Source organism: Astyanax mexicanus, chromosome 5 (assembly GCF_023375975.1).
Source record: "Astyanax mexicanus isolate ESR-SI-001 chromosome 5, AstMex3_surface, whole genome shotgun sequence".
Lineage (NCBI taxonomy): Eukaryota > Metazoa > Chordata > Actinopteri > Characiformes > Acestrorhamphidae > Astyanax > Astyanax mexicanus.
In genome coordinates, this window is record NC_064412.1 from 5,989,944 (window position 1) to 6,010,955 (window position 21,012).

Here is a 21,012-nt window from a genome sequence, read left to right on the forward strand (position 1 = left end):
GGTGGAAACAGGAGAGTTGAGGTGCACATTGAATTCTGCTGTGATTTGAGCAGCCGTGGTTTCATGTTTTTTGGATACAATCCGGGTTAGCACCCGAACATCCCTTTCAGACAGCTTCCTCTTACAGCGTCCACAGTTAATCCTGTTGGATGTGGTTGGTGCTTCTTGGCGGTATGCTGACATTACCCTGGATAGCGTGGCTCTTGATGCATCACAAAGACTTGCTGTCTTGGTCACAGATGCGCCAGCAAGACGTGCACCAACAATTTGTCCTCTTTTGAACTCTGGTATGTCACCCATAATGTTGTGTGCATTGCAATATTTAGAGCAGAACTGTGCTCTTACCCTGATAATTGAACCTTCACACTCTGCTCTTACTGGTGCAATGTGCAATTAATGAAGATTGACCACCAGGCTGCTCCAATTTAACCTTGAAACCTCCCACACTAAAATGACAGGTGTTTCAGTTTCATTGTCCAACCCCTGTATGTACAGTGGTATAAAAAGTTTGGGCACCCCTAATCATTTTCATGATTTTTCTTTATAAATCATTGGTTGTTTAGATTAGCAATTTCAGTTAAACATATCATATAGCAGATGAAGACAGCGATGTTTAAGATATAAATGTTATAATCTGTTATAACTTTATTTACTATACTTTACTATAATAACATATTAATTTACTAAACTGGCATTTAGTATTATTTATTATTATTAGATAAGTTTAAAAGGTTATTCTTTCTGTTGTTCATTCTATTTATGTGTTTAATAAGTGCTTAATAATGTTTTTTAAAGTATTTACAACTTCTTTATTAACCGTTAATAAACTTTGTTATGAACTATTTATAAACCCTTTATAAAGTGTTACCCATTTATTTTATTATTATTATTATTATTATTATTAGTAGTAGTAGTAGTATTATTATTATTATTATTATTATTATTATTATTATTATTATTATTATTATTATTATTATTATTATTATTATTATAAAGAAAGAATGAAAGGTCTTTCCTGGACGAGGAAGTTGAATGGTTAAAAGAACAGGATTAAAATTTATGGTCAGTCATGGTTAAATATCTGTACTGCACAAGGTTATGAGCCTTATCACTCTTTTAAGCTCCTCAGGACAGACAGTGAAATGTAAAGGTCTGTGTCTTCCTGCTGGACATCTGTTGGTGATTTTAGTGAGAGTGGAGGGGGATCCTCGCTGTGTACAAGATGCACCTCATTAAAAACATGTTGGAGAGGTTGAGGTGCAGCTAGAAGACCATGTGGACATCAGCTGGACGTGTTCTGAGACTGAAGTATCTGCAGAGTAAAGGGGTCCTGGGGGGCAATAATAATAGCACAAGACATCATCCAGTGACGTCCATGTATATTCTATAACCCAGGTGGTCGAGTTTTAGACATATTAACTGAGGCTGCACAGTTTATCAGCCCACCTTTACCCTCTTTACTGGAGCAAAGGGACCACCTCAGACCAGACAGTGTTTAGAGGGTGGTCTGTTTTAAGCAGAGCAATGTTATTTGATGCTACTTCAATGGGTTCTTTGAGAAATTACATAAAAGAGTTGAAGAACTTAGCCTGCAGGATTAGCCAGGAGACTTTGTCTGAGGGAGGGATCTATATCTAATCCGTGGCAAATTAGCAGATGAGGAAAGTGTAAGAACTTTTAAATAATGAGTTTTGTGCTTCTATTGCAGTTAAGCATGAACTAGCTTGTTCATGTTTCCCATTTAGCACAAGCTAACACTGTTTACCTGTGGTAAACACTCAGCATAAACATGGCACAGACAGAAACAGCTTATTTCCACTTATTTGCTTCAATGGGTTCTTTGAGAAATTACATAAAAAGGACCATACTTTCTATGTCAGTGGAAGAACATAGCAGAATTAGCCAGCAGACTTTGTCTGAGGGAGGGATCTGTACCTACTGTCTGTGGCAAGTCAGCAGAGGAGGAAGAGGGTAACTAGCTTGTTCATGTTTTGCCATTTAGCACAAGATAACACTTTTTACATGTGGTAAACACCCAGAGTAAACATGGCGTGGCCGGGAACAGCTTATTTGCACCCTTTAAAGTAAAGACGCTTCAATTGGTTATTTGAGGAATGCCATAAAAAGGACCCCACCTTCTATACCTTGTATTGAAGAGCACAGCAGGGTTAACCAGCAGACTTTGTCTGAGGTAGGGATCTATATCTAATCTGTGACAAGTTAGCAGATGAAGGAATTGTAAGAACTTTCAAGTAATGAGTTTTGTGCTTCTATTGCAGTTAAGCATGAACTAGCTTATTCATGTTTCACATTTAGCACAAGCTAACTCTGTTTACCTGTGGTAAACAGTGTAAACATGGCACGGCCAGAAACAGCTTATTTACACTCTTGAAAGTAAGTGCAATTTAATGGGTTCTTTGAGGAATGGCATAAAAGGACCCTACTTTCTATATCAGTGGAAGAACATAGCAGAATTAGCCAGCAGACTTTGTCTGAGGGAGGGATCTGTACCTACTGTCCGTGGCAAGTCAGCAGATGAGGGAGAGGTAAGAGCTTTCAAATAATGAGTTTTGTGCTTCTATTGCAGGTAGTTAAGCATAAACTAGCTTATTCATGTTTTTGCCATTTAGCACTATTTACCTGTGGTAAACACTTATAACCCTCATGACATGCATAAACATGGCAAGGCCAGAAACAGCTTATTTGCACCCTTGAAATTAAAAACGCTTCAATTGGTTCTTTGAAGAATGCCATAAAAACAATAAAACATGATTTGCTCAGTAAAGGTCTATAATCATGTAAAAAATAGAGATTGTGAGTGTGAAGAACATTAACATTGGTAAATAAGCTTTTTAGACACTAAAATTGTTAATTGCTCTGGTACAACATTGCTTTTTCTATAATGTTACTCAAAGGACCCAATGCTGCTCCTTTTTTTTTACTACGCCCGTGGTATAGTGACTTCCTACTTGTGTAACATACTTTAAATGATACATAATTGTGAATTGTTTGGTATGTTTGTCGCTCCTAGCAGACCCTGGTGTGGTCTAAGGGTGTAATAAAAATATTAACGATATTGTTGAAGTATTGCAATATTACTTTACTTTGCATTACAGTATATTTTTTTTTATCTGAAAGTTTACATGGAACGACTGTGAATCATTTCGTGCTGTTTAAACCCTGACCACAAGAGGACAATGTTCTGATTGGATAAAAAAAATATTATTTTACTCACAGCTGCATATGCATATTATGGTGTATATTATGGTTTTGCTTACAGTATTGCAGCAAGTTGAATTGTAACTGCCAATACACAGCTGTAGTTCAGTGTGCTGCAGGTGTGGAAGCTATCTGCTCCAGGTGCCATGTGTAGGGTCGTGTGATTGGTTCTTTTTGTAATGTTTTGTAATGTTTAGCTTATCGCCTTCCCTTTCCATCCTTATCCTAATAAGTCAATTCCATGTCCTAATAAAAGCTTTGTGAGGAGAGTGTTGGTACTGACAGCTTGGTAAAACCAGAACTACTGCTGGTTTGCCGGCCAAAACTTTTTTTACACACAGAAAAATTTAATTATTGAAGTATTCAATCAAGCTGAGGTTCGAATACAGTTCTAATTTGTTTAGAGCAATTGTACAAGAATATAAACTCCCTATATGAAATATTCTACAGCTTCACTTCACTACTATTATCATATTCTCAGCCAGTCGGTTCAGTCTGTTCACCCGTCTCCTCCTCTTTACTTTCCCTTTGTGTCCCAGTTGTGCTCCCTTCGTTGTGTGTGCACGACAGTCATTCTTTAGACATTAAGACAAAGCCAGTGACCGCAGCACGCGGCCGGGCTTTCACTGGAGAAATGAGCTGCCCTGACGGAGTCATCTTGCAGCGATTTTCCAGCCTAGTGGTTTGAGAGAGACACAGACTAAGCTCAGATCATCACTGGAGCATACTGATGGAGAGCATCATCAGCCCCGGCTCTCTGCTGCTGCAGCTCTATCGGCTCTCTGGCCTTTAGCCATCCCACTTAAAACTGCGGAGCTCTGAATCGGCCCTTCCTGAAGGAAATCGCTGCTGGAATGAAGGTATAGTGCTCAAAGTGAAGTAAGTGCTGGATGCAGAACATGGTCTCTTCGCTCTTTATGCCCCCTATTGGATGATTTCTGCAACTGCATGTATTTAGTTCATTCATTCTAGTTTGAAGGATGTGTTCACACTGTAAACCCATACGTTGTTTGAACTCAAATGATTTAAGTCTGTTTTACATTAAAATTGGAGATTTCTAAACAATACTCAACTATTTTGAGTTAGTTGAACATTTGTGGGCACATATACTGTACTATTCAAACTGAGATCTTTGAGTTGAACCAACTTATAATAACTGAGTTTAATCTGTTTCCATTAACAGCTTATTTTCCATTGGCTTCTGTCACAATCTATTTGCATACTGGGTGTGTCCAACAGTTTCTGACTAACACTCACCATCAGTGAGTTTAGAAATAAATTAAGTTCCTCTTTAGTTGTAAAAACTTGATGTTTTTATTTATGCTAACTCAAGTTTTTATTTCCCATTACTTGAAAAAAATTGAGCAAACCGGCTGCCTTAAAAAAGTAAAAAAGTAAACTCAACTTATCAGGTCTTACAGTATAACGAAAATAAAAAAAAGTTAAATAAACTTCCCCTTTAGTTGTAATAACTTGATGTTTTAAGTTATCCTATGAAGTTTTAATTACCCATTACTTAACTTTTTTAAGGCAACCGGTTTCCTATTTTTTTTTTTTTTTTACGTGAATTCAACTTATCTATGTATGTGAGTGTGTGTGTGTGTGAGTGTGTGTTTTTGTACACTTTTGGGATTTTGAAAAATAAAAAGAGGTCTAACCTGCTAATAGCCCTGTCTTTAGTAAAATGCTTTTTAAATGGTCATTTTAAGACAAAAAACAAAAGCAAAATGTATGCTTGATTACTGCAGCCCAATTACATTTCTAATTTGCACCCCTACCTGTCACACCTGCACCATTAAGATCAGCCTCTATAGCACAGTTGAACCTGAGAGGGCGCTGCAGAGGCAGAAATTATCACAATAATTTACCACAAAAAAAATTAGAGGTTTATAAAAAATTTAATCAGGACTGATATGTTTCATAACTTCAAAGGAATACATTTTAGCTATTAATGGAAAAATATGTTTTAGAGTTGAGTGGCTTTTCAAATGATTCAGTCTGTTGTACCAATGTAGAATGAGAATTTTAGCTAGCCAGATAGCTACCTAGACCACTTCAGTTTCTGAATAAGTTTCTCTGACTTTGCTATTTATAGGTATATGTTCGTGTAAAATGAACATTGTGGTTTTATTCTATAAACTACAGACAACATTTCTCCCAAATTTCAAATAAAAATATTCTCATTTAGAGCATTTATTTGCAGAAAATTAGAAATGGCTGAAATAACAAGAAAAAAAGAAGCAGAGCTTTCAGACCTCAAATAATGCAAAGAAAACAAGTTCATATTCATTCAAGTTTTAAGAGTTCAGAAATCTATATTTGGTGGAATAACCCTGTTTTTTAATCACAGTTTTCATGCATCTTGGCATCATGTTCTCCTCCACCAGTCTTACACACTGCTTTTGTTATAACTTTATGCTGCTTTACTCCTGGTGCAAAAATTCAAGCAGTTCAGTTTGGTGGTTTGATGGTTTGTGATCATCCATCTTCCTCTTGATTATATTCCAGAGGTTTTCAATTCTTTTTTTTTTTTTTAGCTTTATTTATCTACCTACCTGATAGTGATTCTTTAGAGATTACAGAAGTTCTTGAAAGTAGATACATTTACTACATGATATTATTTTAACACTGCTTGCTTCTCTATAAGTCCACATCCTTGAATTTCTTTAAAAGAAAATGAAACTCTTTTCTAACATTTAATCCACACTTTCTCATCAAGGCGTTGGTCAAGCCTTTAACCACTGCAGGCCACCCAAAGACAAACACCTAAAGTACGAGGCTTTCCTGGAGGAGACACACCCAGGAGTTAAGCACAGCGGTAATTTGAGATTTAGTGTCAGTGTTTGAACACACGCAGAGCTTAGTAAAGCTACTCAGATCCTTCAGTGACTTCATGCACTCGTATTTCATTATATTAAACATGTGCACACTGAACGTGTTTTTATTCTGATATGTGAGCTGTAAATAATCGTATAGCTGTGAGTAATGGGGGTGAGGGTGAGAGTGTGTGTGTGTGGACTTATCTTTCGGTCGTTGCATTTAACAGATGTCTTTACTAAAATAGCAAAAAAAAAAAAAAAAAAAAAAAGAAGTAGATTAAGATTCAGATTATGGACAGATTATAAATATAAAAATGAATTTTACAACAAACCAGTCCTGTCACAATAACTGTCTGTGTTTGTCTGGTTTTATATAATGTCCCAGTGCTAAATGTAAAAAAAAAAAAAAAAAAAAAAAAAAAAAAAAGATGTCATTATTATTTCAAGACCATTTTGTGCTGCTAATATAAATACAGTATAATAGCATTATAACACAATAGTTCCCTTTTACGGAACAATAAACATTATATATATATATATATATATATATATATATATATATATATATATATTCTTACACACATAGGTATTTAAGCATACATGTATCTGAATATACTAATAAATAATAAACATATAAACATAAAAATATATATATATATTTTTTTAAACAAAGACTACATACAGTCTTAATCACATTAATAAGTTATCTCCGCTAATAAAACATAACGGTCAATGCAAAACTCAGCAAATACTGTATTATTGAAGTCATGTCCACATACGATATCATTAAGAAACTATACGCTTAACAATACATGCACTACAAAAGGTTCTTTGAGTCAAAAAAAAATTAAATATCATTGAAAGTTACTCTATTTCAGTAATTCAGTTTAAAATGTGAAACTCATATATTATATAGATGTATTACACACAGAGTGATTAATCTATTTTAAGCATTTATTTCTTTTATTGTCGATGATTATGGCTTACAGACAATAAAAACCCAAAATTCAGTGTATCGGAAAATTAGAATATTATATAAGACCAATTGGTACTTTTGGCAGTGTGGGCAGTGTGCCAAATCCTGCTGGAAAATGAAATCCGCATCTCCATAAAAGTTGTCAGTAGCAGAGGGAAGCATGAAGTGCTGTAAGATTTTGTGGGAAAACAAAACTGCACTGACTTTAGACTTGATAATAAAACACAGTGGATCAACACCAGCAGATGATGGACATGTCTCTCTAAACCATTACTGATTGGTGGAAACTTCACACTAGACCTCAATCAGTTTGGACTGTGTTTCTCTCCACTCTTCCTCCAGACTCTGATCCCTTGATTTACAAATGAAATGTAAAATGTAGAGAGCTCTTTGGAACTATGGTAGTATACAGTTTACAAGTGTGAGCATGTGTGGGTGTGTGCATGAGTAAGACTGGGTGTATTGATTTATAGAGATATTTTTTAACACCATCGTGCGCCATCTGTCTTGGTAAAGCTCCATCTGGAATTATATTTCTGCTGTTTAATACAAGTTTTCTTTTATAAACAGAATCATTTTATACCATTCCACCACCCAACATTTAATAATATAGTGTTTAAGTATCTTAATGATCTTTATGATGATCAGCCGTCTTTGCTGGTTTGTATTTGAGTTGTTTGAGGAACAAAGCTGAGGGAAGCATATGGTGTGCAGCAGCCATGTTCCTCAGTGGCAGCTGAGTGGTGGGCGCAGATAAGCAGAGTGATAAAGACGTCTGATAGCAGCTTCCTGAAGCTCCACAGTCAGAGCAGAAGAGCTGATAGTGTGGAATACATCAGACAGTGTGTGTGTAGAGTGTGTGTGGAGTGTCTGCCCTGCTGTCTGTGTACACAAAGGGGTGGAGTGACATTATAGATGGAGATACTGTATATTAAGTTTAGAGCTACTTTAACAATAGAGATACATAAAATATAGAATTGCATTAGGCTGGACTTGAGTTGCTTTATAAACTGCATTGTGATTGGAGGTACATTAGATTTAAGTTTTAGAGTTAGATTAATGCTGGATTTACATTAAAGTTGGAGTGAAAATAGTATTGAGGTACAATATGGATAAAACAACATTTAAAAAAGAGATACATTAAAGATAATGTTGCATTATGATTGACATTACATTACTGTTGGAGTTTATTAGTAAATTCGACTTTGATTAACATAACTGTTGGAATTACATTAGAGTTGGAGTGACAGTAAAGTCAGGTTTACATTAAGGTAGAATTCACATTATGGTTGTAGTTAGAGTTGGAGTTACATTACAATAAGTTTGAAGTTACATCAGTATTAGAGTTACATTAAAGTTGGAGTTGCATTATGCTTGGTATTACATTATCAGAGTTACAGTACATTAAGGTTGGGTTTACATTTGAGTTTAAGTTACATTTTTATTAAACTTGCATTATGGTTGGAGTTACATCCAGGTTGGAGTTACATTATGAATATAGTACATCAATGTTGAGTTACATTGCAAGTAAAGTTGACTGGGTTTACAATACAATAATATTTTAGTGATTTTATAGTTGGATTTACATTAAGGTTGGGGTTAGATTAAAGTTGAGTTACATTATTGTTAAACTTGCATTATGGTTGGAGTTACATCAAGGTTGGGCCTAATTCAGCGAAACACTGACGAAGGAAGGTGCCTGCCTGATGACCCCTGAGAAGAGCTTGCACTGAAGTTTGTGTTAGAGTTTGGAAGAAGGGGATTGGTGTGGTCCTGCTCTTGTAATAATTTGTCTCATGAGTTTTTGTAGACGTCTGAGTACTTGGCAGTTGAGGCACGGACCATGAACATAGTTCGCTATGCTTCTGGATTCTTGTCGAGCCAGTATCAGATGGTAGTGGTTGCTGTGTTCTGCTCACGCAACTTAAAATGTGATTTATTGTGTGTGATTGTGCTTAGGTAAGTGTGTTGTTGCCATAGTTAAAGGAAGTGAGCTTAGATTAAGGAGGGATTCTGTTTGTTCATAGGTTATTTTTTGGTAGGTCTGTTACTTGGCAGTTGAGGCAATGGACCATGAACATAGTGTTAGGCTGTGCTTCTGGATTCTTGTCGAGCCAGTATCAGATTGTGGTGGTTTTGCTATTGTTGTTAGTTGAGTGAGTAGTAGATCCTGGCTGAGCCCTATGCATAACCCCAGCTGTTAGGGGCAGGATTTGTCAATTTCCTGTATTATATTACATAGATATAGTACATCGATGTTGAGTTACATTGCAAGTAAAGTTGACTGGGGTTACATTATTGGAGGTACATTCAGGTTGAGTTTACATTAAAGTTAGAGTTACATTAGAGTTGGCGTTACATTACAATAAGGTTACAGTTACATCAGCATTAGAGTTACTTTAAAGTTGGGTTTACATTAAGGTTGGAGTTTCATTATGATTGGAGTTAGATTCAAGTTGGTGTCAAATAATGGTTCATGTTACAATACATTTAGAGTTACACCACAAATGTAATTTAATCAAAATTAAGTTACATTGCAGAAAGAGTTGCATTATAACTGGTGTTACATTAGTGTCAGAGTTTGGTTTTAAGGTTGGGTTTACATTTGAGTTTGAGTTAAATTATTGTCAGAGTTATATGAAGGTTGGGTTTCTATTTAGGCTGGAGTTACTCTAAGGTTGGAATTAGATTAAAGTTTGAGTTACATTATTGTTAAACTTGCATTATGGGTGGAGTTACATTATGAAAATGGTAACATCAAGATTGAGTTACATTGCATTAGTTGAGTTAAGTTGCATTCTGACTGGTGTTAGATTAAGGTTGGGTTTATATTAAAATTGAAGCTACAATACAATAAGGTTGGAGTTACATCAGTATTGGTGTTACTTGAAAGTTGGGTTTACATTTACTATGAAAGTTCATTATGATTGGAGTTAGAGTACAGTTGGAGTTGCATTGTGGTTTGAGTTATATTATGAATGTAGTTACATCAAGATTGAGTTACATTGCAGTTAGAGTTGCATTATGATTGTTGTTACTTTATTGTCCGAGTTACATAAAGTTTGGGTTTACATTAGAGTTTGAGTTAATTATATAGTATAGTTAATTTTTAAAAGGTAAATCGCCTGCTGGATATGAAAATCTAGGATGTAATACCAGTTGTCCTACATTGAGGTGATGCTCTGCTGTAGTTGAAGTTTCTGTGGTTTGGTTAAAGATGTTGATTCACTATGTTAGTGCTGTGCTGATGGCTGTGTTTACTCCCTCTCTGTGCTGATGGCCGTGGATATCTATACTGAAACAGCTGGAGAGCGTTCACCCACAGCGTCAGCTGCTTCTTTCTTCTTTGAGGGTCAATGACTTAGGTAAACATTTACAGGTCATCGCCATTGGTCAGCGCATGTTGTCATGGTGATTTGGAGTGGTGTTGCAATAGACAGATGTGTCCTTATTTATGTGAAACCCAAACAACACCGATTATTATTAAATGCGTGTAGTTTATGTACCTTGTTTTCGGACTATAAGGCGCTCTGGATTATAAGGTGCATTAAGCGACACTAGTAAGGATGCCTACATCAAAGTGAGCAAGAGTGTCGCCATGTTTCCCTTCTAATAGTGAAGCTGGGGGAAGCGTCCTCTGTAATATATATTAAAAAAATCATTTTCTTTTAAAGTTAAACGAGCGCTAAATGTTAATCTACACAGATTTCTCTACTGAAGACCATATATTTGGGTGAGTAAAGCGCTTCGTTTTATTTACAGTAAGCTTAGATTTCCAATATTTTGTCTAAGGGAGAGTTTCAGTGAAGTTTCTCCAGCACTAAGGCTGGGTGCAGCAGCATTAGCATTAGCTGCTAACTGAAGTGCTAGCCGGCAATAGCGCTACACCGAGGAACCCTGAGTGTTCTGGTAACCCAGAGTTCTATCAGTTAGCGGTTTGCCCCACGTAGCTTGTTGACTATAGTCCATTATACTGACCTCTGGATGGCAAAAGAGCTTGTGCTGCGGTTAGCAATTTCACTGAAAACTCATCCTTATAACTCTGTATTTCAGTGGAGTGGCTTTACTGCTCCTTAATACCTGACTGGTAGAATTCATTTATACATAAAACGCACCAGATTACGAGGGGCACTGTCGATTTTTGGGGGGAAATTAAAGGATTTAATGTGTGCCTTGTTGTCCGAAAAATATAGTGTACTTTTGTTGTTGTTCCAAATTCAAATGGATAGGAGTAGAGTAACTATGAGAACTGCATGGTGGATCTCAAAGACTGGACACTTTTTATTTATTTCAGGTTTTACCCCATTTTCTAAGAGCTGTTTGAGCTTGAGGAAATGTTGCTGTTGATTTGGTTTATTTGAGAAACTTGCATACAATAATTATACTTTCCATATTTTCAAAACTTTTTTATTATTATTATTATTGCACTTGGATAACTGCACTTTAAAGAGCACCTCCCTCTTGCATCTAACCCAAAGCATTCTCATGTTTTGTTTTTTTTGCCCTTATTATGGCCCTTACAATGACAAAATTTACCATTAAACCTGATCAATCTAGCAACAGCTGAGGAGAGATAACTGATTACTCCATTTGTAGAGGTACCTGAAATAGTGGTTCTCAAATGGCCCTCTTATTGTTGAGGAATTATTCAAGTTGCCTTTATATAATGTACACAGAGGCTCGTTTCTGAGGCCAGTGGTTCTTTTATCAGTCTTTGTCCAGATTTCTGCTCTATCCCTGAGTCTCTCAGAGATGGGATTGAGCAAAAATGTCAAATATGGACCATCTGGAGGGCCCTGAGGACTGGTTTGATAACCACTGACCTAGAAGACAAATCTCTGTATCTGTTGGAAATCCAACTCTGTGAATCCTGGACCTGAAGCAAGGAACGTTTGGTTCTGACCAACTTGTTCATCATTGTTTAATGCAGTAAAGGTCTTTAGGGGTTCTTTAGTAAAGATGATGATTCTGTATAGAAGATAACTCACTGTTAACTTAAAGGACTATTGGCTATTGGGTTGCTTAGGTTGCTTAAATGGATCTTCATTGCCTGGTTAAAGCATTAACCACACGTCACAGAAGTGCAAAATCTTTTATATATTATATAGATGTATTACACACAGAGTGATTTATCTATTATCTATTTTAATTGTTTATTTCTTTTATGGTTGATGATTATGGCTTACAGCCAATGAAAACCCAAAAATCAGTGTCTCAGAAAATTTTAATATTATATAAGGCCAGTTAGTACACACTTTCTGCAGTGTGGGCAGTGTGCCAAGTCCTGCTGGAAAATGAAATCTGCATCTTCATAAAAGTTATCAGCAGAGAGAAGAAGCATGAAGTGCTGTAAGATTTTCCCGGGAAAACACTGCACTGACTTTTTTGGACTTGATAATAAAACACAGTGGATCAACACCAGCAGATGACATGTCTCTCCAAACCATCACTGATTGGTGGAAACTTCACACTAGACCTCAAGCGGTTTGGACTGTGTGTCTCTCCACTCTTCCTCCAGACTCTGCTCCCTTGATTTACAAATGAAATGCAAAATTATGAATACTGATGGTCAATGATGTGGCTTTCATTTTCCAGCACACTGCCCACACTGCCAAAAGTACCAATTTCTCTTTATATAATATTCTAATTTTTTTAAGGCACTGATTTTTGGGTTTTCATTGGCTGTAAGCCATAATAACATCAACAATAAAATAAATGAACACTTAAAATAGATCACTCTGTGTGTAATACATCTATATAATATATGGGTTTCACATTTTAAACTGAATTACTAAAATAAACCTGGAACCTGGTTCTATGAAAAGCCTTTAAACAATGGAATCAAATAACAGCAATTAAACAGTTCTATTACTATTATTATGAGTCAAAGAACTCTTTTCTTAGAGACTCAAGTTACAAGTTGTAAGTAATAGCGAGTCGGTGTGTGTGGTTTTTCCATAGCACTACTCATTCCCTTCAAAGTGTGTAACTGTGTCCCCTCTCTACAAACGTCTCGCTACTGTCTCAACACTCCTGTGTGCTGCATGATGGTGAGGTTCATGTTACTAAAGGACAGGATATGGACTCGTCTTGGGCCACACACAGAGTGTGTGTTTGTGTGTCAGGGAAGGTCAGTGAGGTGAGGTGTCTTTAGCATGAAAGAAGTACGTAGAGACGTAGAGGGAGGGGGTTTGAGGATCTACCTTGTCTTGACAGCTCCAAAAGGTCCTGAAAACCATAAAGCTCCTGGATTTGTTGAGTTGAAATCCACAGGCCATGGAAGAAAGCGTGGAGTCCCACCTGAAAACATCTGCATAGATATTTTATGGATTATTTAATAACAGATTCACTTGCATTCAAACCCAAAAAGTCCAAAACTCCTTCCAGACCCAACATCTGCCCAGAATCAACTTTCTCATGATGGCGATCACTCCTCTCCAGGTTCCTCTCCTTCTCCGTTCTTTCATCTGGAGCTCATCGGGTCCACTTTTAGAGCAAATCCTTCCCAGGCCTCCCTGCTGGTCTCTCGCGTAGAGGGAGGAAACTCTCCACTTCAAAGATGTACAGTGATGAATGTGTGGAAAGCCTCGCAGTGTTGGGCTACGTGTGGCGTGAGCTGTCGTCTGGAAAAGTCATTACATCCCTCTATTACTGGCCCAGTCTAAACGTTTCACGTGATGACCAGGATTACAGCGGAGGTGAACGAACCCATGACGCGTGGTCCAGAGATTAAAGGAAAATCTGCACAGTTTGGTAAAATCAGGGTATAGAGTTTTCATACAATATATTAAATAATGACCTCAATAATTTTAATGACCTTAATATTAGCCATTGTGTTTACTTAGCAAGGAGAGCCTGGTATTAATGTGAAGGAGCCGGTGTGTCTACTGTTTAAAATATAAGTTTATTATAAGTTTATTTATTTAGGACTGAAAAAAATAAAATAAAATATCAAATAAGTCATAATATTTCCAATAGACTTAAAAAAAATTGCTTTGTAAGCAACTGTAATTGCATTATTATGCTGTTTTAAAGAGGGCCAAATCTGCAAAAAAAAATAAATAATAATAATAAAAATAAAATAAATAAATAAAATAAAAGTAGAAAATAAGAAAAGAAAGAAAAACATGTGTAGATTAATAGAAATTACACACATAAATTAATAGGGAAGTATATAAATGTAGAAATAAAACAAATAAAGCTAAATACAAAATACACATACAACAGTTATTTTATTTATTTATATGCTGAATTAATGAATTAATTTGTTCATTTATTTATTTATTTATTTGGTTTTTTTGTGTTTTTTATGCCTCATTTATTTATTTATTTGCATTTTTGTTTATATTAAATAATTTACTTATTCTATAATATTTAGGACTGTAAGATAAGTCATGTTCATCATTATCTTGATATGAATTTTATTGATAAATCAACAGCAAACTCAAAGTGCATTAGCGACAGAGGGAGCTCTGCACACTGTAGACTGTGGTCATGTGACTTACCTAAGCTGGAGGTAGAGCGAGGTAGAGGTCCACACTGGAGCTAAAAAAAAACTAAATAAATAAATCTAACAGCGTTATGCACATCACATTTTCTGTCCATATCATTTACCTGCAATGCTATTATACTATCCTTATATCAGTCACATAAAATGCTTGTTACAGAGACAATATTATATTTTATTACAATTATTTTTATGACAATATATTGTTCAAAGAATTGTCATTCATGGCTTAAATCTGAAATAAAACAAAGCACAGTTTTACAGACACACTTCACTAAACATATGCCAGACCCGCTCAAATGACACTGATCATACCGGATAGTGTAATATCTGTCCTTCACTGCTTACAGCGCGTCTGTCCCATCTGTCCACCCCAACATGGTTTTGAATAAGATCCCAGTTGGCAAGAGGAAGCCCTTTGTCTTTGGCTCCAGGAGGTCCTGGATTAAAGAGTTATCCTGAAAATTGCCCCGTCAGTGTTTTGATTTTAAAACTGCTGCATCTGTTTTGATTTAGTCAGAATGAACATGAATGGAAATTTTCATTCATCTGACTCTCATTCATTTGATAGCAAAATACTTAGTGTGTGTACTGTTGTGTCTTTCTAATGCGAGTGAGTATAGAGTTTTACTCTATATTATATTATATACACTACTGTATGTTTATGGTTTGGCAGCATTTAATAAGTTAATAACCTTTCAGAATTATATACAGCTCTGTTTACTGTGTTATCACTTATCATACTTACTGAGAAGTATCCTGACAAGACCTCATACTTACTTTTTGAATATACAGCTTTCTACTGGTTATTTAGAATTATATACATTGTTTGTGAGCGTGCATAGGATTTGAGTATCTACCATAAAAATGAATTCATATTATGGAAAACATTGTCATTTTGAAACAATGTAAAGAACTGCCAGTTGAACATTGTTAAATTGGCACAGTGGATAACACCACAACATGCCAGAAAGCTACCCCATCATGTGGGAGACTGGGGGTCAATTCCCAATCTGGGTGGCTATACTGCTCTACACCAATAAGAGTCCCTGGGCAAGACTCCCAACACCACACTGGCTCAACTCTATAATAGGAATAACTTCTGGAAAAGACTTAAATGCCATGAATGAATGAATGAATGAATGAATGAATGAATGAATGAATGAATGAATGAACCATATACGTGTTGTTTGTGTTTTTACACTTTTTTTGTTTATCTAACATGTCAAATTATGTAATGTCACAGTTATTATTGTTATTTAGGGTATACACTACCCTGTTAGTTAAAAAAAAAAAAAAACAGTATGGCAAGGTAAAAGTTTTTAACGTTCAGTATGCTTTTCCTTCTTTTTTATGATTTTTTACAATTTAAATTTAATAATGAATATCGTCGCTGTCCAAAACAGTAACTTTACAGGAGAGAGAAAAAACCTACTTAACTTTCAATGGAAGTCAATGTAAAAAGAGTTTATTTCAGCTCATTTTGAAGCGTTTCTATTGGTCCGTTCATCAAGAAGTGTTGGTACAGTGTAAGGGACTGTGTGGGTCTTTTCAAATTGTGTAGTAAACGAAAAATCGACAAAAATGAAGGTACTTGTTTTTCATTGGACAGCGATGATATATTAAAGCTACAGTATACAGGAATACATGCAGACTTATTCTGTAAATAAAGTGTTAAACAAACCAGAATATGTTTTATACTTTATCTTTGAGGACAGATCTACTCTTTGTATTTAAATCTCAGTGTTTTCATGAGGGAGAATCACCTGAAATAGTTTCTCAGCGTCTTGAAGGAAGGAGTTCCTGGAGGTGCTGAACAGTAGAAGCTCCAGCTCATCCCAATTAAATCACCTCAAATCACCATCTCATTTCATCAGGTTTAGATCATGGGATTAATGTGGAGTAATAACACTTTTGGATTTGTTTTTATGTATTAATATTAATCTACAATGTAGAAAATATATTAAATAAATACATTAAGAAAAAAAGATGTGTTTAATCTCCACAGTCTCTGGTACTGATTATAGTGGTATTATATAGGGTGATTATTTATCTATCAGTCTTTTTGGTTGGTTGCTGGTTGAGACATGGTGTTTTACTACATCTGGGGGTCATTAGGAGAGAGGGAAGTGTGTGTGTGTGTGTGTACTGTCCGGGGGTGTGTCTCTCCTGCGCACACACACTTAAACACACACACTCCTCCTCTGGCTGGGGTTTGAATGAACGCAGTGTGAGCAGTTTGAACCGGGTGTACCGGGGGATGAGTGCGCGGGTCTGCGGGCTGGAGAGTGAGGATGAGCGGGAGAACTCAGCTCCAGCGGCCGCTGAGGACCGCTAGGATCCGGCTGGTGTGAGTAACGCTGGTTTATCTGCGATAGAAAGACAAAAAATACGCTTTTTCTGCGCGTTTTCTGGGTTTTAATGCAACGTGTCGGAGTTCAGACTAGCATGACTCTCTCTCTTTCTCTCTCTCTGTCTGTCTCTCTCTCTCTCTCTCTCTCTCTCTCTCTTTTATTCTGCCTTTTAGTCTACTATAAAAGTTCGTACGAACGATTGAATGATGTGTGGCTAACGTGATTTTGGTTGATAACAATACAAACATGAAAAAAAAAGTTGTTTTACTTTGCTTTTTTTTCTTTCTAATGCGGACTGCATATAACGTTACAAATATACATAGCTACAGTTACTGCAAACACACCCAGAAAGAAAAGAATCGTTGTATAAACGTTTTAACGTTTTTTTTGGTTGCACTGTATCATTTAATGTTGCTAACAAAAAGAAAAACATTAAAAAAAAACTAGTTTACATTTAATATACCCATCTGGCCACTAACGTCTATAGACATTAATTTCAGGTTAAATGTTGGTCATGACGTCAGATGACGTCCAATACTGTTAAGTGCATAGGTTAGTTTTGCATTTCTGGCTCAACACATTGAAACAACCTTTAGTGTCTGTGGCTATGAATGTTTGCAAGCTCACACCCAACCAAACAGAGAACGTTATAAGAACGTTAAACAACGTTTTAAAAAGGTCACAGTAAAAAAATGTTCCAGGAACGTTCTGAAAATGAGTAAAAACGCATAAAACGTGTGACTAATAATGGTTTGCATCACAACGTTATTAGAACGTTTCTCACACAACATTTCCAGCTGGATGATTTTTTTTTTAGCATTCTCCAAAACTAAAAAATGAAAGTTTGACACATTGCAGCAACATTACCAGAACATTTGAATATGCTAAATAAAAACGCTCTAAGGAAATCTACGTTGCATGCACAGAACGGTATTAGACGTTTTCCTGTAGTATAACATTTTGTGATTTGATGTCATGAACAACATTTAACCTGAAATTAACATCTATTGACATTGGTGGCCAGCTGGGAAGTAAACTTGACAGAATGAATGTCCAGAAAACGTTCTACTAAACAAAAGTTTTGTTAGCTGGAAAATGCTATTAGCTATAACAGTAGAATGCAAAAAAAAATATATATTTAATGCAAGTTAGTACAGTTTGATACAAACAGTACACAGAGTATAAACCTGAATAACATTTCAATCAACGTTAAATCAGTGTAAAATTGATGTGCCCACTCTGACAACCAATGAATGTTGATTCAATGTTAGAATTTCAACACTAATCAATAATGCCTGTTAGGCAATATTAAATAAAGTTTATTTTGAGCTTGTTTTCTGTCACCAACCTTAATAGATGTAATGTAACCAAACATTTATTCAATGTTCTTTGCTCTCAAGGTAGATAGCTAGTTAACTGTTGATCAGACATGTGTGTTTACCACATAGTTAATCTATCTAACTTCTGTCATACTTTAACCTACAGTTAGATATAGTTATTTAGCTAGTTTCGCAGCTGTGTGGACGGTTTTAAAAAGGAAGATATGGAGGTACGCCTCCTTGTGTTTGTACCTGAGATAAGCAGCGGTTGAACAGCAGTTGATACGGGTGTGAATATAAATGCTCTGAGTCGTTATGGAAATGTAAACGGTCTCACCAGGAAGTGACCGGCAGTGTCAGTGGGAGGTCAGACCTTCTTTTGTCTTCAGATTTGTGTATTTATTGGCTCTTTTCTTTCCACTTCCTTTAAAACGTCACTCTATATCCAGCCAGTTCTCACCTACCTGCTACCTGCTACCTGTGTTTTTTTTTTTTTGCTAAGTATGGCAATGTGGAATATTTAAAACGGTATACCTGTATTTCTATTGCATGTTTGATCTCTATATTCAAATGCAATGAGATGATTATCCAGCTATAAATCCAGTTACACTCAATGTAAAATGAAACTGGCCATAACTATGTTAATTTACCATTGGGTATAACAAGAATTGAACCATAGCCACCAATTACACACCACAAAAAAGCAAAAAAAAAAAAAAAAAAAAAAAAAACGTTTTAAACTTTTAAACCCCTCTAATTTTTACTATTTCTTTTTCTTTTTTTTATTTTGTCACATTTTTATTTTATAATAAATTCACAAGAAACATTGTACATAAAAAACAGAAATTCTGACCCACCCAGTAGATGAAGCCCAATAGTCATACAATCACAAGTTACCATTTCCCACAAAAACCTTGTATCTACATATTTAACTTTTTGAAATAATGTGAATCTGACAGTTTCTTACATTGTGTCAAAATTTCTCAATAAATGAACCAGTTAAATTGCTTTAAAATAACTTGGAAATGAAGATATTTTAACCATTGAAATATCAGACTTTTTGTCTCATTGTTTCAGTTGTCTTGATGGAGCTATATCCTATACATTGGACAAACATATTTTGGCACCCCTGGTCAGAATATATTACTGTTAATTATCAATAGTATAGAAGATGAATTGGTCTTCACAAGGCAAAGATGAATAAGGATGTCTTCTTACTCAAAGAACTCATCTTAAAACTAGGGCTGCAACGATTAGTCGATATCATTGATAATTTCATTGTCAACTAATCGTTAATTCGTAACAGTACAGTATTTCACAAAGTGCTGGGGACAGAAGCACAATGGAAGATGGATAAATGGCTAAACAGAACAAAACATATTTTCTCACTAAATATCAGTATTTTCCAAGTTTAAACAACATCCATACTTTTAAATGCCATTTAAATCCCATGTTCAGACGTTTCTATCGTTTTTAGAGATGGAGGACATGACTAATCGACTAATCGAAAAAATTAGTCGACAAACAAAATAATCACTAGTGGCAGCCCTACTTACAACTTATTAAGAATATTAAAGAAATGTAATCTTAAACTTGATGTATTTTGGAATTCAGGTCACTTTTTAAGTCATTCAACTGGAAACTGAAAGTTTGACCAACTTTACCAAAACCCTTATATCCCACTGTAGAACCACCATCGCCTTTAATGTTCAACCCATGAATCAAGACCCAAAAGTCACCATCTAGGCGCTCTTCCACTTTTAAATTGAATATAATTCAGATACAGTACTCAAGCTTTCACTGTAGAGCAGTTTTGTGTACGTCTTAAACCCCCAAAACTCTTGGACAGCTCTTGAAGAATAGCAGGACCACAGTCATGTTTGGAGAAGGCAGCATGAGATGAAGGATTGTTTAGACGTTCTGAAAAAGAAATGGAAGAAATGCAAAATATGACTCATTTGACTGACTGTTCCTCCCCATGTTCTGTTCTAGTGAACACTAGACTTGAGTCACCCGAGAAACAAGAGTAAGCTTAGGCTAGAAAAGGTGTCCAGAACTCCTGGTTTACAGTATTATGGAAGTAATTGCATTGGGAGAACCTTTTTTGGGGGGGTTAAACTTCTTGCTATTGGCTTTTTCAATGAGATTATTATAAAAAATGTAAAAGTTGCTGCACAGTAGAATAGTGCACCACCTTCAACTTCAGAGTGTGCAAAATCTTCCAGTAAGCCTTTGCAATGCAATAAGGGTTTTGAATTGTCCTGGGTTGGAAAAATGTGGTTAAATGTCTTGAAAAAGATTGAAAGAAAAGTAATATATAACTATATAGAAAGACAATAAGAATATATTGACTCTTATTTATGTCCTAGCCAAACCAAGCAAATTTTAATCAACATTTTACTAGATTTACCAGTATTCCTGGGCTCTAAAATAGGACTGCATGATATTGGAACATTTTTACATTGCAAATGTTCTTTTTCAACAATATACATTGCGGAAAACAGCAAAACAACAGTAATCTGCCATTTAATCAGGCATTTAAATGGCTTTTTAAAAGGTAAATAAGAGCGTTTTTCTGGGATTAAAAGCATGAATTCAGCTGTAACTGGAAATATCTGCACTGCAAAATTGTGCTGGACTGAGGTGCACAGCTTTCAACATGTGCTCACGTTTACAAGCACGTGCCCAACCATGTGGATGGAGGCCATGTAGTTCCACCTTGCGCTTCTCAGGCAGCAGCAGCCTGTCACTCACACAGACACAGAGACAGCGCTGTGTATCTACTGTACTTCTTGTGTCAAGAATCAAAACATTGCAT

General features: G+C 35.8%; 1 protein-coding gene across 5 annotated transcripts in view; it reads left to right on the top strand.

Annotated features, from left to right (window-relative positions):
- Positions 1-21,012, top strand: part of nav1b (neuron navigator 1b) — a 191,464-nt gene that overhangs the window by 99,863 nt on the left and 70,589 nt on the right. Inside the window, exon 1 of one of the 5 annotated variants that reach the window (XM_049479439.1) lies at positions 16,474-16,871. The exons of the other annotated variants lie outside the window; for them this stretch is intronic. Coding sequence (XP_049335396.1) covers positions 16,816-16,871 — 56 coding nt within the window. The 5' untranslated portion in view covers positions 16,474-16,815. Of the gene's footprint in view, positions 1-16,473; positions 16,872-21,012 lie in introns of those variants that run through there. 5 annotated transcript variants of the gene reach the window in all.